This window comes from Fistularia commersonii, chromosome 27 (assembly GCF_037954325.1).
Source record: "Fistularia commersonii isolate RoL2024-O1a breed Wild chromosome 27, RoL_Fcom_v1.0, whole genome shotgun sequence".
NCBI lineage: Eukaryota > Metazoa > Chordata > Actinopteri > Syngnathiformes > Fistulariidae > Fistularia > Fistularia commersonii.
The window spans coordinates 2230390-2257630 of NC_141310.1; the positions used below are offsets into that span (position 1 = coordinate 2230390).

Sequence of the window (27241 nt, forward strand, 5' to 3'; positions counted from 1 at the left end):
TAGGGGGCCCCGGGGCCGAGTCCACATTGCGGAGGCACCCAGGAAATGGAAACCGCTCCGCACTCTGCATTTGGCCCACATGGATAATGGGATTTGGAGGCCAGTAAAGTAAATCAGTATCATCTGTCACTGGAATATTTGTGTTTGGGGGTCTTTGGGAAGTCCAGTCAGCTTGTTTTCAAGCTGCATTCTCCCAACAAGATGCATTTACCGCAGCTGCGGTGGTCGACGAGCAGCGTGAGGGTTCCAACGGATGCGCCTTGAATCTATGGATCCTCTTTGATTTGCCTTTTCAATGCCAGATGCAGACACGCCACTGGCAGAGGCCTTCACTGCGTTACGCAACAATTACACGTTTAGAAAGCACCGCTTTTAAGGATAATACGTGCTTTAATCAAGAAGGTTTTTTTTTTTTTTGTTTCTAAGAGGAGAAAAGCCTAGCGGGGCTGAGATGTGGCCAAATTCAGGGCAAGGTTACATAACGTAACAGATCTTTGATTTCCCCAGATTCTTACATCCATTTCACACGAAAACAGCGACACGAATGAAGTGACTTTGAAATGTAATGGCAGGACCCCCACCCACATCTGAGGGGGAGCATTCCTATCGTGCCGAAGGACTTCCTCTGTCCACGGACAGAAGTCCTAATCTCTGTGGGCAAGCAGGAGGCTAAATATGGAGGAGGCGGCCAGATGTTGGCCTGATGTGTCTCTGCACCTGCTGCCAGTGGGATCCAGCTGGGATTGTGCTAAAGGGACCCCCCCTTCCCTCCCACCACTCAAGGAATGAATCCTTCTGGGAGCGGAGGCCGGGCAGCCATCATGTTTAGCGACGTGTCATATGTTGCTATGGCAGCAGATCAACTCCACGGAGAGGAAATCATCAATTAGAAATGCAGATGGCGATGACTCCAGTAACCAACCGTTTAAAGCTGAAGTAGAACACCTGGGTGAACCCTCTGCCTGGACAAATCCTCTGATTGGACAGAACTCCAGTAGGATGGGATGTTCTCACATTTGACCATAATCAGGCAACAGATCTTATTATGACGCATCGGCTGGATTTTGGATTCACTTTCAATGGGCCAGTATGTTTGCTTTTGACCTTCAGGCATCACTGTGTTTGTTATTGTTATTAATTTTTAGCCATAAAACCAAACAATATCACCCTGTAGATTTATTAGAGATATTGAAACATGATTAATCAAAGATTCTAAATTGGCCAAATGTGTGACTGAGGGGGTGATGTGTGTTATGTGTGCAGATGAGGGATTTGGAAGTACTTAGGTCGACAGTCCAGAGCAATGGAGAGAGTGGAGAGGAGGTGAAGAAACATGTCCGAGCAAGCTGGAACTGGTGCAACTGGAGAATAAGCCGGAATGAGAGGAAAGGTGTCGAAAACGGAGGTGAGAGCAGCCGTGTTGTCTGGTTTAGAGACACTGAAAAAAAGACGGGGGTCAGTGCGGAAGGTGGGGAGGTTCATTTTGGGGATCAGCGATGAGTCCATCAGAGGGACAGCACATGGTAGATGTGCTGGAGAGAGGCAAACTGCAACGCTTCGGACATGGACAGAGGAGGGAGAGTGAAGATCTGGTTAGATGACTGCTGAGTCAGGAGGACCAGAGGAAGACCAGAGAGGAGATTTACGAAGGGAACGACAGAGGACCGGAAGTCAGATGGTTTGAGAAGAGGATGCAGGGGAGAGGGTTGGATGGAGGGAGATGATTGGCTGCGGAGACCCCATAAGGAGACAACTGAAAGAAGAATGAGATGACAGTAAATGGTTGTTTGTCTCTGTATTCGGCCTTGTGACAGCCGGGATAGACTCCGGCCCCCCGCAACCTTTCCTGCAGGATCAGCTGTATACGTTAAGATTTATGTTAAGAATTTCTTACAGTAAATGTTTGACAAACCAACATTAAAAGCTCAGTCATCCCGAGGGACATTTTATTTTAAACAAATGGTGATGAGTTTGGCGGGTGCAGCGATGGCACAGTGTCAGCGCTTAATTGCAGAGAACGCATTCCCCCAAGAGGGATTAATAAAGGAATTATAAATTATTTAATGTGAAGTTTGCATGCTCTCCCCGTGTTTGCGCGGGTTTCCAAAAAGAATAAGAATAAGAATAAGAACAACTTTATTAATCCCGAAGGAAATTGCAGTGCCAGAGTTACAGAAAATATAACAGTAATAAATGATAAAAGAGAGGCAGAATTAGAATAAAAATAAACTATAAACTATAAAGTGTTTCAGTGACATGCAAAAGGTTAATTGGGAAAAATTCCCCCGAATGAGTGAGTGAATAGTTGTCTGTCTGGATATTTGACCCTGCCATTGACTGGCAACCAGTTTACACACCTCTTGCCCGAGAGGCTCCAGCATCCCTCGCTCATCCTGAATGCGGGACGATGGATGGATGGAGATGTGTGTGTGCTCAGATGAGGCAGATTAACCAGAACAACAACTGCTGCAGATAGATGCAGAGGATGATGCCAGCTGCCTACACACACATGCACACACACACACACGCCGCAGTCACGTCTACCTCCGCCTGTGTCACTGTCTGTCAATTGGTGTGAATTCTTATTTCATGAATGGCAGAGGAGCGGCAGTCCAAAGGAGGAAAAGAAGAAGATTGATTCAATGAGCACAAGAACAGCTGGTAGTTTCAAGTATGTTTCATTTATTTCAAAAATTTAGTGTCGCCAAATAAACACAGTATGACGATACAGTTTGAATAATCTTTTTTTTTTTTTAAATGCAACTTATCAGAAGCACAGACACAATAGACGAGACTCTCGGACAGAAAACATGACCTCTTACGTGATATATTAGTTTTGCTTCTTTAAAAAGCCCTTAAAAGATACGAGAGAACCTGCCTGGGGAATCTGGATGACGACAAAACGTCTCGGATTTATTTTGAAAAGAAAAAAAAAAAAAGTTTGTCACAAACAGGGAACAGGCCACTCGGGTGTGTGCACCAGTAACAACACGTTAATAAACAAGGACTTGTTTGGTCACATTACACTTGAAGGTTAGAAAAGGTATACCCATATTCAGCTCATACAATATATAAAATGAAATGTCACTGAAGTATTTACAGGAAAGACACGACGTGTGGAACAGTTACATGTTTAATAAAAAATAATTTACATGAGGCAAACGTGTTACGCAGACGTCCACAAACATTTAACGCCAGAGAAAACATTGGATTTAAATTAAAAGGGAAAAGAAAAGAGACGGGTTGTAAGTCACTGTGCAAACAGGTCTCCTCCTCCTCCTCCTCTCTTCTGTACACGGGAAGCTCAGGCCTGTAACCTCGCCATCTGCACCTCTGGGTCGGATACGCAGCGCATACGTCTCAGCCAAGTGCAAACAAAATAAGATTTATCGTGCGTTTAAAAAACCTCCGGGTTTATTTGTTTCTTTTCTTTCTTGGCGGTTCCTCCATCACGTCGAGCAGCAATGACCTTTATTTCCTCGTAGCAAAATAGAAATTCTCTGTCATAGGCGATCGTTTATATTCTAAATTCTTAAAATTGAGCCCACAGTTTGATTGGCCAGTGATATTGCTTTTCTATTTACAGCTTTAAGTGGAGGGCGGCGGGGGGCATGGTTTCCTTGGTAGTGCGGCCCCCCACCCTCCCTGCGGAGACCTCAGCTTATTGTCAGGAGCCCGAGCGGGCCGCCGCAGCGGGCGCCGATATGTCGGACGTTGGCGGGGGAAGGGCATCGGGCCGTTGTCGTCCTCCCCGGACAGGCACTTTTTTTGCCGCGGTCCCCGGAATTAAAAAACACAAACAAAATAACCCCCCGCGGATGAGGCCGCCGCATCTCCTCCGCCGATGCTACCGCCCGGTTTCAGGCCTCAGGCGGCGGCGGCTCCTTCAGGCGTCGGAAATGCAGCTCTGGATCTTATCCATCCACAGCTGGGCGCTGGGAGCATCCGCGGCGCAGAAGTTGTAAACTCGCTTGCTGGTCTTCAGCTAAAGGTTCCATCAAAAAGAGATCAAAAGTATATTAACATCAGAATTGAACTTGTATCATTGTTTGGGGTGTGGCTCAATCTGGTGCAGCAGCTCAGAAGGCGGCCACCGCTGTTAATTTATTTTATGAAAATTAAAGCTATTATTGTATATTTTCAGCTATTACCGTGTTATTGTTAGCGCTACTGGTATCAGGAGTGATAGATTCTTCGTGCCTGACTTTGTGCTTGACTTGAAAAGTGTCTTCAAACAAATGGGGTGAGATTTGGTGTCATGGAAATAAAATCTGATCCGGTCTTTACAAATAAGAAAACAGCTGTAAAAACAAGCCGTTACGGTGAATGTTAAAAAGCACGAACAAAGCTCACAGCCAGGCTAGGCTAACGGCTAAAGACAGAGGCTAAACTGCTTTGGCTCGTACATACAGATGATTCCGTCTGTAACGACCGCCGTATTAATATGGCGCACTTACGTCGAAGAAAGCCTTTTCGCTGATGTGCTTGGGCGCCCCGATGGTCGGCGCGGCCGCCACCACCGACTCCACCTCCGCCAGGTCGATGTGGCCTCTGCAGTTGGTGTCTTCCCCCGTGTCGTAGTATCTCAGCTGGGATCGGACAGAATTCGGAGGCCGTCAGCTCGCGTCTGTGCCCTTGTGAGGCGCAAATGCGGCGCTTCTCACCTGGTGCTTGGTGACGTCCAAGACGAACCAGCGAGGCTTCCAGCCTTTCAGCAGCGCCCCGCGCTTGTACAGGATGCCCTCATACGACCTGCGCGCGGAAGGGAAAGATCTGAGCGATTACGCATCAAGAAGTTCGATCGCTTTCTCTTTTATCCGGAAAGAGAGGAATAGAGCGGGAGAAAACAGGATGCTAGATGTCGGCGGCGGAATGCCGGAGCTCTAATCCCCCCCGCGGCCACAGCTCAACAGAATGCGCCCCCCCTCCCTCCCCGCGGCCATGACACACAGCATTCCACTGAGCTGAGGCAAACCTGGACCGGCCACCTGCCAGCGGGCCCAGATGTGAACCTCCGCCGGGGTCGTCGGCCCACCTGTTCTCCTCGCTCTTGGGTGTGAACTGGTTGTAGAGGGTGGCGGCGCGGCGGTTGATGCCGTTGGAGGTGGCGGTGCCGCGGTCCTCGCCCAGCGCGCTCTCCGGCAGGTGCAGCATGGAGCGGCGCTGGAAGGCCTGCAGGCTGGAGGTGGGGATGAGGCCCGAGATGGACAACGACTGCTTGCGGAGCTGCGGACGCAGAGGGCGGCGCGTGAACGGCACAAAATGACAGGACGGCGGATTTACCGACGGCCGGTTTTCGTGAACGCCACTGACGTTTCCTTCCTGCTTGAGGTCTTCCTGGATGCTGATCCGGACCCTCTCCAAAGTGGTCTGCCACCTCTCGCTTGTCTGGCTCAGCTCCGCTTCCAGCTTCTCCAGATCCTGCCGGCGCAGAGAGGAGAAACGTACAGGCGGAGCCCCGGTGTTTAAAAAAAAAAAAAAAAAAAAAAAAAAAAAAAGGAGAGGAACGGCTTTAGCGGGACGAACGTACGATGAGGAGCTTGGTGATGGCGTTGGGCTGGGCGCAGCTCACGCTGGTGTAGCACGGCCACACGATCCGCCGCTTGCTGCTGGACGCCGCCTCCGCCTCCTCGGGGCTCTCCGACCTGGCGACCGTCATCCTCAAGTCGTAGCACGGCCCCGTGGAGAGCGTCTCGTCGGTGAAGAAGTCCCATTTGCTGAGGCTGGGGATGCAGACCGACGGCTTCAGGATCACCTGGAGACGGCGGAGGGGCGAATAAGAAAACAAACAAAGAGCTCTTTAAACATTTGAGAAGTTCTGAATTGAAGCTGCGAGGCGAAAACCAGCAAAAGACATGTTGTTATTATTTCTTTTCTTATTATTCCTAAAATGGACAGAGGTGAACGTGTTACATAACGGTGTAAACAAACATGGGCCGTGCATGCGGAGCCCAGAGGCCGGCTTTGGGTTTTGTAACAGAAGTGTTTTCACACATGAGGTTCGCGTTACAGACAAAGGGATTCCTGGCGGCGGCGGCGGCGGCGACACGCGTGTGGCCATGTTGTTCATCGGCCACCGCGACGAGGCTTTCGGATTCGTGAAACTCCTGTCGGACGTGTGATCGGGAATTGGAGTCCCGGCTAACGCTTCTACAGGAGCCAGAAGGCCACGTCTACATCGAGTGTCATTCTATATTCCTTCTGTGTGTGTGTGTGTGTTTGTTTCCTCCACGGCCGCTGAGCGGCGACCTGGCGGAAAGCCTGAAAAAGCATTAAACAGGTGGCCGGGTTGCGTGGCCTCGGTCGAGACCCTGAGCTACGTCCTCGTCACCAAGGAAACGGACCTGACGGTTTTGGTTGGGGCGGAGGTCGGGGCGGTCGGGAAAATGTTCTCACTGGCATGTGTGTTTACACGCCTGGCAACAACAAGGGCTTTCATTGGATACAATCTCAGAATGTTTATTTTGGCTCCAAATATTTGGAGCTAAAACATTAGAAAACACATTCAAAATGACATGATGAGGATCCTTGGAAAACATGATAAATTGACACTAGAGAGCGTAACAACAGTCTTTCCAGGGGCCGGCGTTATTAAATGACACCCCTTTATTCTAAATCTGGCATCGCTGGCCGCGTGGGCTTACCTCGCTCTCAGAGGGGCTGAAGAGGTAGTTGAAGAAGATGGGGCTCCGCCGGTGCGTCCGGTTGATGCAGTCCCAGATGCAGATGCCTCGGCGCGCCTGTTTGTCGCCCTTGTCCTCGAACAACAAGCCTGCCGACAGAGAACAGGCTCCTCAGAGACTTCTTTCCATCTCACGGTTTATTCTGTCGGCGCGGGAAGCTTCCTGCCGCAGCCACGTAGGATTACGGATTTTCTTCCACGCTCCCGAAAGCCGGACCGGACCTCGAGGTGTGAGGGCATCTCCTCCGGAGTCCTCTCTCTTTTCGCAGGTTTCCAGGCTCGATCTCTTCATCCACCACTTTTTATTTATTTTATGAATATTAAAGCTATTATTTGTATCACGTCAGCCATTAGCATGTAACTGTTAGCGCTACCGTTATTATCAGTATGAGTTGTTTGCTCCCGTCCCTCCCGAATCGTCTTTCTCTCCTGGTCGAGGCAGAAGGCCACCAACATTGCGCTGTCCAAGGTTTCTACCCTGGTAAAGGCAGTGTTTCCTCGCCGCCATCGCCAGACCCGCTATACGGGGAAAGTGTCATCAGACACCGCACCCTCAGAACCCTGGCGTCCACATGGGTGGACATCCCATTTCGGGTTGACCTTCTTGTGTTCTATAGAGATCCGGACCAGAACGTCCTGCTATGTGGACGTCAAAAACGACGTCGCGTCCGAAGATGATGCCCAATTGTACACGCAATTAAGAGAAAAATAAAAATGCCACCAAACAAGAGGTTGATAATTAAAATCCGCATCGCCTTTTTTGCAGGAACTGGAAACGCGGGATCAAAAAGTCCTGCGGCGGTCACGTTGAAATACCGTCACACGCAGAAGAATCTCACGACCTCTTCGATTGGGTGGTGAGTACGTGCGAGGCGTGGCCGGGCGGTGGTGTTTGTGTTCGTGCACGGGTGAATATTTACAGCCGTGACCGTGCAGATGACTATTACTGTCAGCGGCCTGTTCCTGATTTGTGGCAGACAAATTGAATTCATTTTGAGAGTCATCACTTGCGCCGTAATGAGCGTTCTGATATCCAGGACGGCTGATTTATAGATCGGCACTGCCTGCCTGGCGCCGGCTCGCTCATTTCGACGAAGGGAGGGCAGTTACACCAAAACAGTAAACAACAAACGGGGACGGCCTTCGGCTTTTTTAACACGTAATAAACATGACTGTGTGGAAAAAAGCAAACAAAATAAAAAAAAAAAAAAAAACCCCCGCAGGAGTGGATTGTCAGACACTGACCGTGTTCCAGGCGCTCGTAGTCAGAGTCCAACAGGAAGTTCTTGAAGCGGTTAGAGATGTGATGATAGGCCAGGAACTTCAGATAATACTGATTAAATTCAAACTCCAGAGGATGCTGCTCCAAAATCTGCACACACACACACACCGGCGAAGGAAAGAGATGAGGACGGGTCGGCCGAGTGACTGGGGACGGGAGAGGGCGGCAGCTGGGGTTCGTCTTTGTCGAGCTGCTTCATTTCGCCGCGAGTATAAATGACCAATGAGAAACAGGAAAGGATCCCTCCTGTCCTGGCGGGGTCAAAGTTCACGTCCGGCGATATCGTCACCGCCAGACACGGCGCGGGCCGAGCCAGCGGGCCCGTGGCTCCGCCGCCCCGTCCAGCAACGTGAAGTGGCCGTGCAAGGCGCCGAATATTTGCGGCCACCTGGGCCGATTGGCAAAAACAACAGCTGTTTTGGAGATGAGGCACATCTATTTTCAGCGCTTGTCCGAAAAGCCCTCTCCCCTCTGTTTATAGCTCTCCAGACCCCGGGAATCCCAGCCAAACCCCCCGCAAGCTGCCAGGACTACACTTTTCAAAAGACAAATGCAGAAACTATGTGTTGATGTCAGTGTATGGGAGTGGATCTTGAAAAAAAAAAAAAAAAAAAAAAAAAAAAAAAAAAAATCCCCCTGCGGACACGATGAAATACACCACATTCTCTAAAGTTAGCATTTCAGTGTGAACTCCCCCCCCCCCCCCGAAATATATCTGCAGCACACCCAGTCATTCCACGAGACTCCCCAATCCCCCGAACTGCAATTTTCCACATGCCGTTCTAAACATGCACTGAAATGTGTGTGACGGGTCGGGGGGGGGGGGCGGCGTCCCGAAACACGCGAGAACAGACCGTCCGCAGGCCATCTGGGCAGCAGGCTCCATGCGCGCTCCCCGGCCGAACACCCCGCTGAACCTTCGCGTCCAGGGGAGGGGGGTCGGGGGGCTCCCGACGCCCGAGGCCGAACAAAATGGATCAATAATGACAGCTGAGTTCCTTTTTTTTTTTTTTTTCTCTCGCCTCCCACAACCGCTTTCCTTTAAGGAATGCAATGGGGCCGCGAGGAGAAGATGAGCGTGGGCGGGAGAAAAGGACGGTGTGCGTGAGCGTCACCTGGTGCACGCTGTCCAGGAACTGCAGGAAGATGGGCGTGAAGCCGCCGCCCTGGCTGGCCGGGCTCAGGTTGCTCCTCTGGCTGAATTTGTGGCCGAAGGAGAGCCACTCCTTCTCCAGCAGCACCTGGAAGCCCTCCAGGGTCCGGTAGAAGGGGTCGCTCAGCAGCTGCACCAGAGACGCCACCTGCCGAGACGAGAGAGGAGAGAGAATCCCGGAATTAGCCGCGCGGGAACCGAAAACGAACGGAGCAGAGAAAGGAGAAGGGGGAAAAAAACATTCTGCGGCGGGGAGAGCACCTAATGAACCCGCTCTGGCAGAACAACCTTTCTTGAGTTTGATTTAAATGGAAGTACATTCTGTTCCTCCAATAAAGGCAAGATTATTATTGCTTTTTTAACTTCAAGTTGAAAAGTCTACCTATCTTTTTTTTTTTTTTTTTTTTTTTAATTGGGAGACAAAAACCCCTCACATTAAAGGTCCACCTTGCAGAATCCCAACCTCAGAATACAATCGGCGCTTTTCAGCGGTGCATAATCAGCTATCGTCGACATATCGACGTTTTTGTTGCTTTCCGCGGAGCCGTGTTTGAACAAATATGAACAATTGTGAAGTGACTCCAGTGACACAATCAACAGGTTCAGGCTGAGGATGGCCTGTTGTCACGAAGACCACAAAAGTGGCGTGCTGTCCCAGTGGAATCGACGACAGCACGTTGAGAATGGAAGGAAGGAATAGTGTCGAGCGGAGTCCGGAGCCGAAGCTACACGAGAGCCAGGAAAGTTCTAAGAGTTGTCCAGCTCGAATTTGATACCGGGAGCTCCCCTTCTCCTCCGGGGGAACCTTTCGGTATCGCAAGGGACCCAGGAAGGTGCGAGCGTCTACGACGGGCATCTCGAAAACAAACCACCGATGAAGACAAAGACGACACCGACGACATGGAGGGCGGAGCCGCTGCCGTGTTTGTGTTCGGAATAACAACCACGGATTATTATTTTTATCTACTCTCTTTATTGCCTCACAGTGAGAAGAACCCCGCCGTTAGCCAACTATGGACTCATTATGGTCAAAATATTGATTTTCCTCTGCGAGCGCTAGAAACCCATCTGTGGCGTAGCGGGCCAGAAGAGTTTGGTCTGCTTCATGGATGCATTTCTCCCTGGTTCTGTCAATTGTACAACAAGAAAACAGTTGACCACAATAGATTTTTAAAAATGGCACTGCATCGTCGCAAGAAGTATCTGTTAATGGGTTCCACCGGGCACCTGTGAGACCTATGGAACCGTAAAAAGGCCCTGCCTCGGAGTAGGAGCTAAAATGGCTCTCGCTGAGGTCCCAAATCCTATTTGCTGTGCTGTCTGAGAGCACCAAAACACGACCTAGTTCCTGAAAGGTTTTAGTAACTACAAAAAGTGCCTTCAATGTGAAAGGGGGGCTACTGACGCTCCTGAGGCCGCGGGTGCCAGCCTTCAGACCGCTCAGACGGAGAGGAATAAATCTGAATGCACACGGAAGAAGACAAACCGTCGGGTTCCTGCTTTTATCAAGCGCAGATGGTGCCCTGGTTTATTTCAAAAGAACATCACCGCGGCCCCGACACCAAACTACAGCGTTATATCAACAGAATAAGGCCACAAAGCGGTTGTTAAGTGACCCCTACCCGACTGAGACCGGTAAACGTGTGAAACGTGACACACGCTACACATCGCTTCCGTCTGGATTTGGCACCCAAGCAGCTTTCTCTATAATCTCTGTGGACTTCAGTCCCGCAAAGCTGGAAAAAATTATCGCCACTTTCCGAACGGTGACTTGAACTATTTTGGTCGTGCAGACTCATTTGCCTCCAGGGATTAATCGAGCGCTTGTGATCCTGAATAAGCAGCTGCTGGCGCCGACGAGCGCTCCCGTGTCCTGGGACGTAGCAGAAACCAAATTTTTGACTAATGTAGCGGCGGTAAAACAACCGGAGCGGGCTCTGGATAAATCATGGAATAATAATAAGTGTGTCAGCTTTGTCAGGTACAAACGCAGGCCGTCCAAAACGCTTCTGGCCACCGCACACCTGGACAAGGAGGGTGGGAGACGAGGGGGCTGCGACTTTGCGAGCTGCAACTTCAGAGCTGGTTTAAGAGATGTGAAATATCTAACCGGGTTATATATAAATATACATGTATGGCCCAACTGGTCGAGGCAGAAGGCCGCCCACATTCAGCTGGGTCTGCACAAGGTGGGCTCCTGTAAATAACGGCGTATAAATAAAATCTGACATGCCTTGACTTGTCGTATGGTTCATATGGTCTGTGTTACGGTGATAGGAATGAAATGAATTGCTCAAAAACCGCAGTTTTGATAGAAACTTCCTGCTCTTTGTTTGTGCAAAGAACCCCTTTAGGCTTGTGTCGGTGTTCACCGGTTATTTGATTTTCATTGGTTTAACATCCAGCGGTTCATTTCCGGTGACCGATCTCGACCAACGAGGTGACAAAAGCCCATCGTCCGGCAAACGCGTGGCGGAGAATTCCCGGTTTGAACTCAGCGGCGAGGGGAAACAGGGGCACCGTAGGTGTTCGGCACGGCTGATCGGCTGCAGCCGAAAGCCTACATCCCGGATACGATGAAAACGGCGTCACAAATCAGCGCATTTAAAGCTCACGCCACAAAACACCACCTGCCTGCGCGGCGCCCTGCAGCTATAAGTCGCACCTTTAACGCACCTCCGAACCCGAGTGTCTGCACCCCCCGATCTGACTTAAACCGGCGAGACTACAAACCGAGGAGGATTTAGAGGTGGAGGAGTGGATGGAGAGATGTCGATGGAAGATGCGTCGGGGAAAGGAGCAGGGCACGGGAGGAGGGGGGGAATGAAGACGCCTCACTTCCTTGCCATGAGGTGTCTACGGTCAGTGAAGAGAGACAGAAGAGCCAGCGCATATGGAGCCTATTTTCTCTTCGCCGGGCCTGATCAGGCCTTGGCATGATGGATCCGGTGGCTCATGGAGAAAGACGGTGAGGGCCCAACACGTGCCTGGCAAAAATAACGCTCCCCAAACTGTGCTTTTTAAAACAGCGGTCCAGGGCTGCTCAAAGCCCATAAACGCGTCGGAGGACAAACTTGCTTGCGACACAAACATGTGCTCCTTTTTTCGTCGGTCGACATGGAAAACATGAGCGAGGAGAGCTAAAACATGCGCCGATGCACCGAACGAGGGAAATGGGAGGATATCGGCGACCGATCGGGAGAAAACCGGAGTTCTTGTTTACATGCCTCGAAATCAAAACCATAAATCGTCCTGATTAAATCGGCACAAATCAGTGACATAAGGCCCGAGGACTCCGAAGCTTTCTACATTATCCGTCGCTGTAGGTCGACTGTGACAAAATTGATTAGCAGATGAGCAAGGGAAGAATGCGGGGGGGGGAGGGCGGATTTAAGATTCACACACGGCCCATTCATAAGTGAAATCAGGTCCCTGCTAACTCGGGCCAAGAATATCCAGAATCAAAGTCTGACTATTAAAGTTTGGAATTCCAGCATGGGGTCTCAGTTACTTGATTTGATGAGAGAATTATCCCCATCAGTTTGCGATGAGAGGACAAGAATGTCATTTGGCCGTAATTCTGGCGAGATGATACGGAGTTTTGACCGGCCCGCCTGATGCCGACCGGTTATGACAAGTTACAGATAAGAAAAGCGTAAACCACAAACGCCATTTGAAAGTATGGCGACCTTTCACGTGCACATCGGTAGATGTACCTGCGCCTACGTAACATCATAATCTCAATTTTGCTGTAACGTTAGCCTTAGAGAATGCAATGTTACAAATGAAAAAAAAAAAAAAAAGGGAGAATACAAGCCCTTGACTGATGTAAGGCAGGCATGGATATCTGGAGCTTTGCTTACAAAGAGCATTAATGGATTTGTTGTTCAAGGAACCTCATGTCAGAAATGAAATTAAAGAGTTATGTGACCTACTCCACATTTCCGTCGCATAACGCTAACACTGACAGCTGTGGCCAATAAAAACCAGACAATGTATTGTGTTTTAGGTGGAGTTGAGTGGAGCAGACTTGATTGTAGCCCACTGCTTCGGCCTTTCCCCTCAGGGCGATGCCACCATATATCCCACTCCTCATAAACCTGCTCCAAATTTCAAACGAACCGACAACACATCTCCAAAAATCTACCGCACAATACATTTGGGCCGTCTACAGAAGGCGGAGGATTCATCTGACTTCTGTACCCCCTTTTCCATTTAATTTCACCTTGTCAAGCAGAGTAAGATACATATACATACAGCTTGTTTGTATATGTCTTACAAAGAAATACACCGCTTACAATAATTCATGAATATCATACATACAGTATGTCAATAATTACTTATCAACACGAGAGAAGAGGATTCAGAGGAGGGGGTTGGATGGAGGCGTTGGCGATCCCTGAGGGGAACAGCCAAAAACATAAGAAGAAGAAGAAGCGATAAAGTCTAAATAACTGAATGTAGAACATGGAGCGGGAGAAAGAGAGCGAGAGAGGGAGGGGGATGGAGAGGTGCTGGTAATAAACCCAGCTGAGGGTAAACGTGCCAGTTTGGGCTCTTCAAATGGAAATGTCGAGGCTTTTTAAGGTCGCACAGAGCGGGAGGTGAGCTCCAGAGATGAGTGGTCTCTGGGAACACATGCGCACACACACACACACACACACACACTCCGATGCCAAGGTATAAACACCAGAACTCAAAGCTGTCCACTTGTAATCGGATCACTTAGCGCGGACCATAATGCCGCGTCTGGAATAAACCCGCATTCTTGTGCCTGACAGTTCTCTCCGCGCAGCTCGTGCTTTTAGACATTTTACTGTCCAAACGCTTGGCGGCTCCTAACCGTCCGTGAAGACAGAGATGTCGATCAAGCAGCGGGGGCGGCCATATCGAGACCAACGGGAGCATATTTAAAGCGTGGCGACTGTTATTTCGGCAATTTTATCGAGTTTGCGGAGCCTTGTCTTTTTTGTGAAGTTTTCGGTTTCTATTTACTGGAAAGCGGGACGGAATTTTTGGGAAATCGGTGATTTTATTTATCCAGTATCTAACACTTAATAATATAGTAATCCTCATCAGGACGTCTTTTGCCGTCTCTCCTTTCGGAATAATCACCTTTGACTATAAAAACATGACATTTTTTTTTATTCCCAAATCATGATGCTTTCCTGCCCAAATTTATGTCATGTCTTGCCTTTTCCTATAGCCAGCCTTTGTAGCCAATTGATTTCCAAATCAATGAAATGAACTAGAAATGAATGAGGAAAATAGGAATGCGGCTATAGATATTCAATTACGTATCAGGTTAATATGTTTATATTCCATCCACCCGTACATCCACTGTTACCCGCTTATCCTTCTCAGGGTTGCCCTGGACTGGTCACCAGTCAATCGCAGGGCCACAAATACACAGACAGGACCCACGCTTGTATCCAAATGTGAGTTTACTCCCCAGGGTGTATATTTTGCGCACGCTCACCTGTGTGGTAATGTCCCAGCCGTCCTCCAGGCTGAGGAGAACGGACGAGCCGCTGTCCAGAAGCTCCACCAGGAACAGCGCCAGCTGCAGGATCTTATGGAGCTGAGGGAACAAACCGTTTATACAAGTGAATACATGTGAGTGCGGAACAAAACATGACTCTATTCATTTATTTATTTTCAGCAAAGACAACCACAAACACAGACAGAAAACAACACACACGCACCCAAAAACAAACGCTACGCTCGCAAAGTTCCCCGTGCATGAATGACCGTATTTGGGTGGCTCGTAAAGCATTGGCTCGCTCCACTTGTTTGTATTGGGTTTCCCACAGAGCTTTCTTTTTTTCTACGAAGGTCAGTGATATGCTGAATGTAAGGACAAAGGCTGCAGGGGTCAATCAGATAACTGGCATGAGAAGGTCTCTGCTGCCATTCCATTGTCATGGAGCCGTTTCCCTTGGGAAAATAGCTTTATAGGAGTTTTATTTATCGCGTGAAACCAGTACACAAATATTGACTTGGGTTTTTTTTTTTCCCCCGCACACAACCTTTATAGAAGCTAACACCGATAAAGATTCGACACGTCCGTGTGGTTTGTCACCTGTAGGATCCACTCCGAGTCCTCCAGCGCTTTGAGGAAGGAGTCCTCCGAGTCTGAGGAGGCAGCACTTGGAGCGCAGGCCCTGAGCAGCTTCTTGAAGGAGGCCTTCACTTGCCGCGTGTCGGCGAAGTCCACCGGGACCAGTTCACAGTTCAGAGAGGCGTCCAGTCTGAGGCCCTGCGTGGACGCACCGCACGCTTCCATCAGAAAAGTCACACAACACGGGTAAACTTGACCGCTTTTACTCCGGGAGGCTGGTCCGGTCATTGAACCACTGTCTACTGCAGATAATGGCGGGACACTGCAAACGTCGCGACGACAGAAATCGAAGTCTGCCTTCGCTTTTTACAGCTTTACCGTCACGCGCTCGCGACCCTTCACCCAGAGCCATTAACAGATTTACAGGTATCAAATAAGGCTTTTCTGTTAGTAGTCAGCTTTCAGGAGTCAGTATGCCTCAATTTGCTGTTATGACAACGATTCAAATGATGACTTATATGAAACTATTTGAGAAAAGACATTTTCATAAAAGCAGTTTTCTCTCCGCTGTTCGTCTAATACGGTTGACATTTTGGCCGAATAAGGCGAAATCTTTTTTCATGCTTATTTTCATTTCAAGCGTAAAATTACTTCCTGAATAGTTTTCGAAGCGGCATCCTCTGACCCGTTCTCACCCTGAGATGAGACTTCTCTCCGAATATGTAGAGAGCCGCTTGCTGCTTCAGGAGTTGAGCCTGTAAACTGTTGCTCCCTGCAGGGGGCGCAAGATCCTTCCCTGCCAGCCTGGCACCCACGTCCGCCGTGGCCGGATGCTGGATGAGTCGGCTGCTGGAGCGCAGGCTGGCCCACATGCCTGCGAACGCACAAATGTAAACAAAAGTCACACGCGCGGGATTTGGCGCGTTCGAATGCGACCGACCGGCGCTCGAAACTATGCCTGAGTGACGGGCAGCACATCGCATGCGAAGGACACGGCAAGTGCGAGGGGCTCGTATGAACTCCTTCATTCCTCCGTGACCAACAAAGCAGCGGCCACCCCGAATCAGGCGGCAAGATATTAGAAGCAGAAGATATCGGGAAACGTTCTAGCGACGCGTTCGAACATATTTTCTCCAGAGACGAGGACGCGGCTCCCTCCGAACAACACGAATCACTGTTAGGATTTGTTTCCGCCGTCCGCCGAAGCACCACAGGGCGTCTATAGATCTGCTCAGTCTGGACAGATAACAAGGAGGTGGTGCATCTACACTGTCGGTTTGTGTGCGTGCTTTCATGACCGGTAGACGTCAGGGTCACGAGCTGCGACCCACGCGAAGGGGGGCGACTGCGCACGTTCCCGTCATCGAAATTGGACTCTTTTGGATGCTGCGCTGCGTCGTAACCGGACTCAATGGCACTTCCTTTGTGATTTACGACTGGCCCGTCTCTTTACTGACCACAGTTGAGATTCGCTGAGCTTTAAAATCGGTAATGATCCCTTCGCTGCCTGGTGGGAGTTTGCGGCATCCTGAGCGCGATGCGGCGTGGAACATGCTCCAGGTTAGTGCACTGAGCAAAGCAGGGGTTCCCAACGTGGACGATCAGGACCACTTGGGGCGCGTGAAATAAACGAGGGCGTCAGGAAATTCTTTTACGGACCTAATGTGTAAAAATGTAGCTTTAATTTCTGAAATACACAATTATGTTTGTTCAATTTCTCCACTTTAATCAGATGAATTTCTGAGTTTGACCTTCAAGGAATTTGCCATCGATTACCAAAAAAAAAAAAAAACGCAAGGAATCTATTAAAAGTCCCCCAAAATAAGAAAAACAAAGAGAAAATGTCCTGGTCGGGATGTGAGGAGTTTGAGAACCCCTGAAGCAGTTCGTTAAAGAGAGGAAGCATGCTGAGCGACGGAGAATGTTAGCAAGAGCAGCTTCACGGAAGGAGGAGGAGGAGGAGACAGTAACACTGTACCTGGATGGTGGATTCTCTCCTTATTTGCAGGTTTTGGGTGTGAGTGAGTGAATAGTTTATCTCTGTACTCAAGCACTTGGAGGTTGCGGTGAACAGGGAGCGGAGAGAATGATGAAAAGGGCATAAGAATAAGAAAATAAAAAGTCAAAATCATACACATTTGGATCGGACACACGGCTGACCCTGCTGACTTCTGCTGACCGCAGATGCGCGTTTGCGTAAAAGAGTTACAGATGAAGGTCAAAGAAATGTCGACAAAAAATGATAGGATGAGTAATCGGATGTCTGTTTCATCATGACGGGAAGGTTTGTGACAGCATGCATGAATGGCTTTCCGCTGTTATGAACAGTTAGGCAGTTTGCGGGTGTGATGTTTCAGTTTCTGCAGCGGTAAGCAGTGAGATGTACAGTATGTGCCGGTTATCATGTAAAACTCCTCACGGAATTTGCCTCCCACTGCGGAGAAACAGATTAACCAGAAGGCAAGTTGTTGCTCCACACTGCATGGTGAGACTGAAAAGGAGATGTTTGGATTGAAGCCTGTGCGTGTGTGTGTGTGTGAGTGTGTGTGTGTGTGTGTGTGTGTGTGTAGGGGGGAGTCAACCTGAAGTTCAACATCAACTTCTCTGTTGAAAACTATAGAATCATATTCCCGCTTATATGTATTGATGATTAAGGAACTAAAGTCACAACAGGCTAGTAACCATTAACTTAAATGGGCCTTGGAATTAGGTTTTACTCTGGACTTTTAGTGTGGAATTTATCAATGCCATTTGTGGGTGAAGCGTTAAATATATACATTCATTCATTCATCATCTATATTTTTTAAGCCAGTTACCTTCGAGCCATGAGGCAGAAGCATGTGTTAAACACACATTGTCATTGCTATCTATGGCTGCTTATGTTACAAGATACTAAGCCGCCGTCTTTAAACAAAAATTGTATTTTGTAATATAACATAACCAATCACTTGTATCTCCTCCTTGATAAGTTTTGAACTTTCACCGTAATTTCAGTCCCGGTCACATGGCTGTAACAGTTTTTTGCGCTGTCCGGTAAAAACCCATGCGTCTTCCCTTTTTCGTAAAAACAAAAGCAAACGGTCAGTTAACCGCTTTTTTGACCTTTGACCTTCATCTGAAGCCGTGAATAAGCGGCAGACACCTATGACACAGAAGACAGCGTCTACCCACACACACGTTTCGAATAAAAAAACAAAACAAAACAAAAAAAACAATCCTGATGTTCCCTTGCAACATTTAACATTCTTTATCACACAGTCATCATGTTTTGTTGATTTTCAGGTTTTTTTTTTCATGTTAGTACGCTGAGTTACTTACTGGCATGCCAGATTAAAACAATGATGCCCTTTGTGAAGGAATTTCAAGGTACAAATGCACTGATATAAGCAACCGATGACTGGGAGAAAAGAGCGCCGAGAGTGCTCGCTGAAGGCATTATCACGTGTATGTTGGCGGCTCCTCAAATATTCATTTGTAACTTGTGTCTGAATGTGTGTGGGGTCACTTGATCGGGGCAGAAGACGGGCAATCGGACAAAGAACAATCAGCTGTTTCTGGAAAGAGGTGTTCTAGATCCTGTATGATCCTTTTAATAAGGAGCTCAAATGACATGGTTTGGAAGGGAGGTGGGGATAAAGAAGGTGTCATTGTCTCGGAGCGGTGATGTTGAGCAGGCCCGGGCAAGAGGTATTTTAAACCTACATTAGCGAGGAAAAATGAGGTTCGTGTGTGCGCTGGACACAACGGGGAGGTGTCAGAAAACCGAGCATAACGCTCACCTCCTCGGGTGAAGCTGTTAGCGAACGGGAGGTCTATGTGGACAGGGGCCATCTTTGGTATCCTGGACGTCCGCCTTTCGCTGCCTGCGGATGAAACACACAAAAAAAAAAAGGGGCCTTTAAGAGAAACGTCCAGCTGAGAAGAAATAGTTTCATGGTGTACGAGGAGAGACGCAAAGCCCAAAAATTAAAATAAAAAAAAAATGACAAGACGTTTTGGGCATCTTCATTGACAGCTAAATGCTTATTTACAGCGGTTGGCTCAGACGGGATGCATTCATGCGCTGCACAAATACGCCACATTCAATTTTCCCATTAGGAGTCTTATGACTCATAAATCTTGACATTTCGAAAAAATAAAATCTAATATTCGATGCAATTCATCAGGACTCGCAGGGCTTGTTCAGAAAAGGAACAGCAGCTGCCCTGGTGGCTTTCACTTCGGTGCGCCGAACGTCCACCGAGATTGATGGGCCACACGCTGACCCCGGGGGTCGCCCCGAGATTCTTACGTAACCTTTTATTGTACAAATTTCCTCTCCGATGTTGAATATCAGATGCGGTGTTATTCTTCCACGCTGACCCCGTTTCTCGCAAAACGCGCCGCACACACAAACCTGCGGGCCGGCCAACAAAATAATGGACGAACCGGGGGCAAACACAGGAGGGAAGAGAGAGATTGTCTTCAGGCAGAAAATAGCCCAAGAGTGCAAGTCTGCAGTTTCTCCCTATCAATAGAGGTGCACTCTCCGTGGCCTTGTGTCCGGCACAAACAGACCCAAGTTGTTGTTTTTTTTTTTTTTTCCCACAGCGCAGCCAAGGCCACAGAGCACGGTCCATATTCAGGTCAGGTACAAACATTAGCTGCCAGGTGACATAACACTGGATTGAATGGGAAAACACCTGCAGCCTCTCCATTATACACCAATGTCTTGTTTAAATCGCAGCAATGTGCTTCGATGAGCATGTTTGTGATGTCTAACAACATATTACAAAAGAGGTTTAGATTTGTAAGTCAACAGTGGATTCTCCCAGAAGCTTGGCCGTGACTGCCGTGGTACTCCGAAGACCACTCCCTCTGAACGCACTTATTCTGTATTTTGTTATTAAACTGTTTGGTCTCCACTCCTCTCCACGTCTTCTTGACGGAAAATAATGTCATTGACATGAAATGAATTGATGAGCTTAAAACTGGCAGAGTTTTGCAGAGTGTCAGAAAAATAAGAGGTTACAAGCCTGAATTCAGATGAGATATGATAAGATAAAACTTTATTAATCCTGAAGGGAATTGTTGTGCCAGATGGCGCCAACACTGAAAAGTGAAGGGTGATATTGCACATAACTGAATTTTAAAAAATGCACCTTGTGTAAAAACCTGATAGAGTATGTATTGCACATGATAATGAATTAAATTTAGTATAGCCAATGTTACAGGCCGATTTCCTTCCTGCGAAAAGAGGAGGGGTTATATATTTATGTAGTTTGATGGTCCTCCTGTGGCATTCCGTGGTAAAATAAAGCGATAAAACTGCAAAAGCCAGTTTTAAAATCAATCGCCAGCCACTGCGATAAAGTTGATTACTCGGGTTGAATCATGACCCCCTGGGTGGAAATCAGTCAAATGCCTGTAATCCAGGCTCATCCTAGGCTTTCCTTGACCTCTCTAGGACAGTAAGCATCACATCTTAGATTGAAGGTGGGATTTAAGACACTCCGACTGACTAGTGAATTTTTATTATTATGATGTGTAATTATTGTTAATCCAATGACGTATGAAGGCAATGTTCTCTGGGGTCCTGGCTTCTCAGTTCTGTGCAAACAATGCTCTTCGTCATGTTTCAGCCGATCATTCCCACGCCAGGCTTTTGGAATCCTGAAACTCCGAGAAGATTTATATCGCCGATGGCGGCGCTCCACTTAGGGTGCGCCAGCTCCGGATCGCTGGGGCTCTTCAGCAAAATGGTGCCGTACGGAATGCCAGAATTTAGACCGGAGACTTTTCACACGGGAGAAGGAGAAACAAATTTCGGAATTAAACTTTCACTTTCTCTGGACCGCGAGAGGTGTGGGAAGGCTGGCGCCGTCGGGATGAATAAGAAACAAGCGGGATGGGAAATCGACGATCCGCGTACCTGGAGAGAGGCCGATGAGCGAGCGATTGGACAGGGTGTTGTGTCCGTTCATCTTGAAGTAAATGGGGATTGAGTCGAGGATGGCTTGCAAGTACTTCTCTTGTTCGAGGCTGCTGGAGGAGTCGGAGGATGAAGCCGGAGCTAGAGGCAGAACACACACAGCATCCCTTTTTACACACTCCAGTGTTGCGCTGTCAAAAGGTTATTTCGCTGAGTTTGACGGCTAGAAATATCGACAGGTTGAGATGAAGTCCAACTATGGACCTTTGTTTTCCGGTTTCCAGTTGGGCGCTGGAATTAAATATGTTTTTTATGAGGCTTTTCCGACTGCATGCGATGGTGATTTCCACTTTATACAACGGACCGGGTGGAAAAGCGCTGCCGTGAAACCCGAAGCAATAGAGCAACGGTATTTGATACGAAACGTGACGAGACGCAGACTTCATTCGGGCGCAAACTGACATGCCGAGCCATTTTCCCCCTTAAACTACACCTTCCGGAGACACTTACACAGCCCAGCGCAGGCATCGGGGTTTGAAATACCTGTCGACGAGGGGTTCTGTGACTTGAACAGTCCAACGACGCTCTTGCCGTGGAAGCCCCCGGAGCGCAGCAACACCGCTTTTGTGCGCGGGTGCTTCCAGCAAACCACGGGTAGACGGTTGTGCCTGTAGCAGCGCGCCACTTTGAGCAAACTGTTGTCTTGCACAGCCTGGGGAACCACCAGCAGCCCCGGGTAGCTGATAAGAAGGCGGAATGGAAACGCGTCTTGAGAGGATATAGCAGGAAATGCATCGATTTTAAATGAATATCTATATATATTTTAAAACTATTATCCTCTGGGACGGGTGAGGCGTCATACCTGCGACAGAGCGAGTAGAGTCTGTTCACGGCGGTGATGCGGAACTGATCGCCCGACTTCGAGCGAGAAGAGCTGGCGGTGATGGTGCCCAGGCCCAGGCGCTGGTAGTCACGGAAACAGGACTGCTCCACCAGCTGCTCCATGGTGGACTTCTCCGAGGCTCGCAGTGTGCTGCTGGGCGGCGACTCGCCGTCGTCTGATACTGGAGCACAGTTTAAGGGCAAATGACAGTTTACCTCCGTCTGCTTTTCCACACACATTCACAGAGCAGATTAGAGCTGTGACAGTCGATATCCCGTGACGCTCGCAACGCGTGCGAGTGCTTTTGTTTTCCCTCACTTGAGATGTCATCATCTTCATGCCAGGTCATTCTGCTGCCTCTATCGTTCTTCTTCAGTGTTGTCTGGCCACCGCGGCCCATCGTGATCTTTCCAGCCCTTTTGGCTCCCTTGACGATAGTTTTGGAAAGGGTCCTGCAAGGGGGACGGAGCAGACGGAAGACTGTCTGGTATTTCGCAAGGCATGGCGGGCCGCTCTCCTCCTTCTGGGAAGAGATTTCCGTAAAAGTGTCGCTCGCCGAAGCGAGAGCGCAAACCTGAAGCCGGTGTTCCTTTCTTTTTGCTTCGGGAGGATCAGCTGAGAGACAGTTTGCCCGGCGGCGAATGCGAAGGAGGTGAAGATGGACTGCGGGTAGCGAATTCGCTGGAGGTGCTTCCTGAAGAGCTCCACCATTTCTGAGCTCACCTCCTCGTCGAACGCCACCTTAATCAACTGCAATAAAAAAAGATAACGAAAGGGATTTATTTCAGATACTTGATTCCGGTAACAGTCATGAGGGCATCCTATTCTGGGCAACACATGATAAAGATATCTCTGAGCGTCTGGACCCCCTGAGTGCGTCAGAGGCGCTTTTAATTAGGATTCCTGTCGTCTGACTACAAAATATTTAAAACAAAATATGCACATCGGAACTTCAACTTCTAAACCCAAGATTGATTAAACACTCCATGGAGAGTTTCCACAACACAGGGCAGCCCCTCCTCCTCACCCCCCCTACACACACACACACACACACACACACTTAGAGATAGCCAAGAGCGCAATGTCTTCCAACTTTCTTTTCAAAGATAAAAACATAGGCACGAAAAAAAGTTTTAAGAGCAGTTCCACTAACAGATAAAAACACATAATTGACCATCAAATTTTGGATCTTTTCAAATTACCTCTCTTTTTCCAGTCACTCTCGATCAATCTTTAGAGCTTATTAGTGAGTATGCACACACACACACACACACACAAAAACACTAACACGTGCGCACACAGGTGAATATATAAGTTGGTAAGAGAGCAGTGCTGCAGTGAAAGTAGCAAACTCAAACCAACACAGGAAACGTGCGCTGCCAAATCATGTGAAAGCTGGCAGCTGCGAAGGAGGATTATTTTTCTACTAATTGTTGACTTTTGGGATTAAGGTTCAGACTAAAGATATGTGGGGGTTGTGAAAGTCACTCCAAATCTACTTTGTTTGGTTTACGAATCAGATGTAATCTGCGCTCACATTCACTGCTCCCATTAGAGGAACTAGAATTGGCCTTTGTGCCGGTCCCCTAAGAGCACAAGGAGGTGGTGAAATCAGGAGACAGATAACTTGAATTTTAAGAGGCATCGATTGGCAGAGGACGGCGCGACGGTTAGCGCCCCTGCCTCACAGCGAGAAGCTCCCTGATCCAATTCTAACAGTAGGCTTTTCTGTGTGTAGTTTGCAGGGGTTTCCTCCCACAGTCCCAAAACATGCAGGGGGTTAACTGGACACACTGAATTGACCGGACAAGTGAAGTCTGTATGAGTTAATGTTTATTCTCTTATGCGTCTTTATACGTGGCCTTGCGATCGATTGATTGGTCCTGGCTGAACCCCTTCCCTCACAGCAGGGATAGGGTCCAGCACCCCCTGCGACTCAGGGTGCAGGATTAGCGGTATAGCTAATGAATGACGGGACGAGCCAAACCAGCGCTCGCAGATTACCTGGAACGATGCCGAGCGGAGCTGCAGGCCCTCCTGCATGTTCTGCTGCAGCTGGTTCTGGATGGTGATCTTCTTCTCTTTGGTCAATGTGGACACGGGGAACGCTCTGATCACCGCCTGCTCCACTGGACACACAGATGTGAAACCAAAACCAAACGCATGAGACAACCCGCTGACCACTTTGACGGCTGGAACCATGAGAATCGACGATACGTGAATGAATTACGGGGGAACATCGGCAGGGGGAGGATTTCATTTAAACGCAAACAGACGGCGGTTGCACAGCTGGCTAACCCAGTTTTGATATTTCTGCTGACTCATCGATGCAGAAAAGAAGACATCGAAATGTCAAGGGTTGGGTTACGGAGTAAATCGGCTCGTGCCGCCGCCGCCGATGACGATGTTGAAGCCTTACCTAGTGGATCGTGAGGGATGCCTTTGAAAATGATGCGATACGTGGTGAGAAAGAGCGCCCCCTCTGCTGGCAGGATGTGCGGGCCACCTAGCAGGCCCCCCGTGGCCTCCTCCCTGCCATCAGGATCCAGGAGCACCCGCAGCCCCTCCAACACAAACTCCTCTCCAGGAAGCAACGTCGGACGCATTATTTTAGGCTGATGGGAAGAGACATTAAAGTAAACAAAAATCTTCTTTTTTCCTCTCGTTATTGTTAGGAAATCTAATGAGTGGCTCTCGTAAAGACGTAAGCGAAATGCACCAAATGATGACATGCACAAAACAAGGAGATTATTATCACGTGAAATCACAGCACCGCATAACCTTGTTGGGTAAAATCAAGCTCTACATGCACGTCACCAACGGAGGCACATTAAATAATGTTTGAAGGCTATCTCATGCTCTCTGTAAAGACCTGAACAGTCTGAACTTTAACCCTCAGGGACAAACTCATGATCTCTTTCGTGAAATCCAGTGCCAGATCCAGTTCATGTTATCAGCTGCTAAATATAACTCTGCCGATATATTGCGTAAAGTACACAGAATCTCGTTTGTTATTCTCTTTTTTTTTTTTTTAAAGTAAAGTTTGAAGTGGGTTGACCGTGTCAGCAGAGAAAAAGCAAAACTGAAAATTTTAACATGTCTCAATAGGTGCACTACTGAGGAACTCCATTGAGATATTGCCTTTCATTATACTTCTATCAAAGAATCCTTCTTTGCTCAACATTTTTTTTGGTAACGTTGTTTGAAATTCCTTGTTGGGTGTATTGAAAGCCTCCCGCGCCTTTCCCTAACTTGTATAATCACTGTAACCGCGATGACTGCACACTCGCGAAGTCCGCTATTGTCTGTCGTTTCGATTGGGTCTGACCTTGAACACCAGCAGAGAAACATTCAGTTGTTCCGCCGTCACACACGTGAAGCAAGAGGAAACATGAGATCATTTCCTGTTAAGGCCTCGGCCAAGCCGGGGGGGGACAGAGTCCGGCCGGGCCAGGAGATAGCAGAGCTTTTCGAGGTACCAAAAAGACCAGGAAGAGACTTTCTCTGCATCTAATTTTTTTCACACTTGCCGTGCCTGCCGTGGTGAGGCGGCACAAAAGATTTATCCGTCTAGATTTCGTGTTCAACAGACCAGGTCCGACTCACTCTGGACAAACTTGTATCATTTTGATGAAAGAGTTCATCTCAATAGTTGCAAGTGAATTGGGCTGATCACCCCCCCCCCCCCCCCCCCCCCCCCCCCCCACACACACACACACAGCGGTCACTCCTATCTATTTCATTGGTGTTTCATAGCAATCAGTTGCTACTGTTTTCAGATGGTGGTCGTATGGGTTAAAAGAGCGCAGTTCGTGTGTGCGCAATTTAATGTTGTTACAACGGCAATTATATTGACATGCAAAAATTTAACTCCGGGTGAACCATGGGTTTTTGGGATTTTTTTTTTTTTTTTGGGTTTGTCTCTAATGTGGCACATCTCTGTTGACTTATTTGCTAGGGTTGCTGCTCACTCCGACTTCTGCATTGCAATTTTTCACCTGTGATCGCTTCTCCGCCTCCATCCATCTCCATCAGTTTTCTGGCTTTTCTTCCCGATCAGCTATTCTTCACTTCGCATTCTGCAACTTTTCGTCTCATCGCCTTCATAAACCTTCTCTGTTTAAGTGTTTTGAGTTAAGTTTGGCATAGCCTGAGGGTTTGGTTAAGCGCGACAGCCTGCCAGCTTGTTTGTTTAAAGTAAGAGATTAAAGAAAAGCCATTTTGTCAACATCCACTTAACCACTCTTTGTAACACTCAAAGGTTACTCCAAAAGAGAGAAAGTCCTCTGGGTCTTTGAGAAATGTGTATTCTCAAATAGCAAGTTGGACCTGATGACAAAAAAAAAAACTTGAAAAAGAGAAATGGAAGATAAATTCTTTCTTTGTTATCTTTTTGAAGAGTTGTGAGTACTCCCTCTAAAGGCTCATCTATGCTAACTTTACGGTTGTAAACATGTGCGTACATTTCAAATGTTGTCCAATGCACTTCTCGCGCGTACTTTATGTTGCCACGGTTGTTACGCAATTCATCCACTAGAGGGCATTGCAGAGTTCAGAGTTCATATCCAAATTCATATCCGAGTTCCAAGTTCTGTTCAGTCAATATCAACAAAGGTGACGGTGCTGGTGATAAGTTACAATCTAAGAAAAAGACACCCGAAGAGGCAGCGCAGTAAACGGTGGCGGCCTGTGCCTCCGTTAACCCGATGTGGACGGAGAATTCTTCGTGTATCGACGCCTTCGTATATCGACACCTCTTAACCCCTCTTCCTTTTGCCGGTGGCACTTCTCCATTTGGTCACACATCCGCAAGCTTCCCAAAAACATACGGAATCAAGCAGGAAATGAGCGCAGAGGACAGACAGAAGGCTACATCCCTTTGCGAAATTAACATTAAAACTAAATAAGCCTTCAGAGGAAAATCATGAACGCAAGGGGTCTAGTTTGCAGTCGAGTTTAAGGGAAACCAGGAGGTTTCACTTCATATTTGTGCAAAGGTCAAGAGGCCCATCTTCAGACTTTACCTTAAGGCCAATCCGAAAACCGCACACATTTCCTAAACACTGCGGGAGAGTGTACCTGCCTCTGTGCATCTGCGAGGAACACGCTGCACAGCAATGGCGGAGCGACTATAGACTAAATCTCAGGTATTGGCATAATCCTTCCATCTTTTTGGGCCACGTGACCTTTTGGCATTGTTTAACCACGTAAGTCAAAGGCCGGAAGGTTTGGTGGCTCACTTCTCATGCTGTTCAATTCTGGCGTCCAT

General features: G+C 48.3%; 1 protein-coding gene across 4 annotated transcripts in view; it reads right to left on the reverse strand.

The window, feature by feature from the left end:
• Window positions 1-2662: 2662 nt before the first annotated feature.
• The window catches only part of sbf2 (SET binding factor 2), a 98045-nt gene continuing 73466 nt past the window's right edge, over window positions 2663-27241 (reverse strand). The window contains exons 22-42 of one of the 4 annotated variants that reach the window (XM_086174485.1): window positions 24392-24587; window positions 23977-24101; window positions 22547-22722; window positions 22291-22424; window positions 21952-22153; window positions 21633-21829; window positions 21090-21230; window positions 18958-19041; window positions 17157-17231; window positions 15874-16052; window positions 15200-15376; window positions 14597-14698; window positions 9080-9265; window positions 7928-8054; window positions 6645-6772; window positions 5531-5755; window positions 5314-5421; window positions 5036-5214; window positions 4665-4752; window positions 4458-4589; window positions 2663-3985 (exon numbers count right to left, since the gene is read on the reverse strand). In XM_086174485.1, the coding sequence (XP_086030611.1) occupies window positions 3887-3985; window positions 4458-4589; window positions 4665-4752; window positions 5036-5214; window positions 5314-5421; window positions 5531-5755; window positions 6645-6772; window positions 7928-8054; window positions 9080-9265; window positions 14597-14698; window positions 15200-15376; window positions 15874-16052; window positions 17157-17231; window positions 18958-19041; window positions 21090-21230; window positions 21633-21829; window positions 21952-22153; window positions 22291-22424; window positions 22547-22722; window positions 23977-24101; window positions 24392-24587 (3060 nt within the window). In that variant the 3' untranslated portion in view covers window positions 2663-3886. Of the gene's footprint in view, window positions 3986-4457; window positions 4590-4664; window positions 4753-5035; window positions 5422-5530; window positions 5756-6644; window positions 6773-7927; window positions 8055-9079; window positions 9266-14596; window positions 14699-15199; window positions 15377-15873; window positions 16053-17156; window positions 17232-18957; window positions 19042-21089; window positions 21231-21632; window positions 21830-21951; window positions 22154-22290; window positions 22425-22546; window positions 22723-23976; window positions 24102-24391; window positions 24588-27241 lie in introns of all 4 variants that reach the window. The other 3 variants (XM_086174484.1, XM_086174483.1, XM_086174486.1) reach the window with 3 other exon arrangements.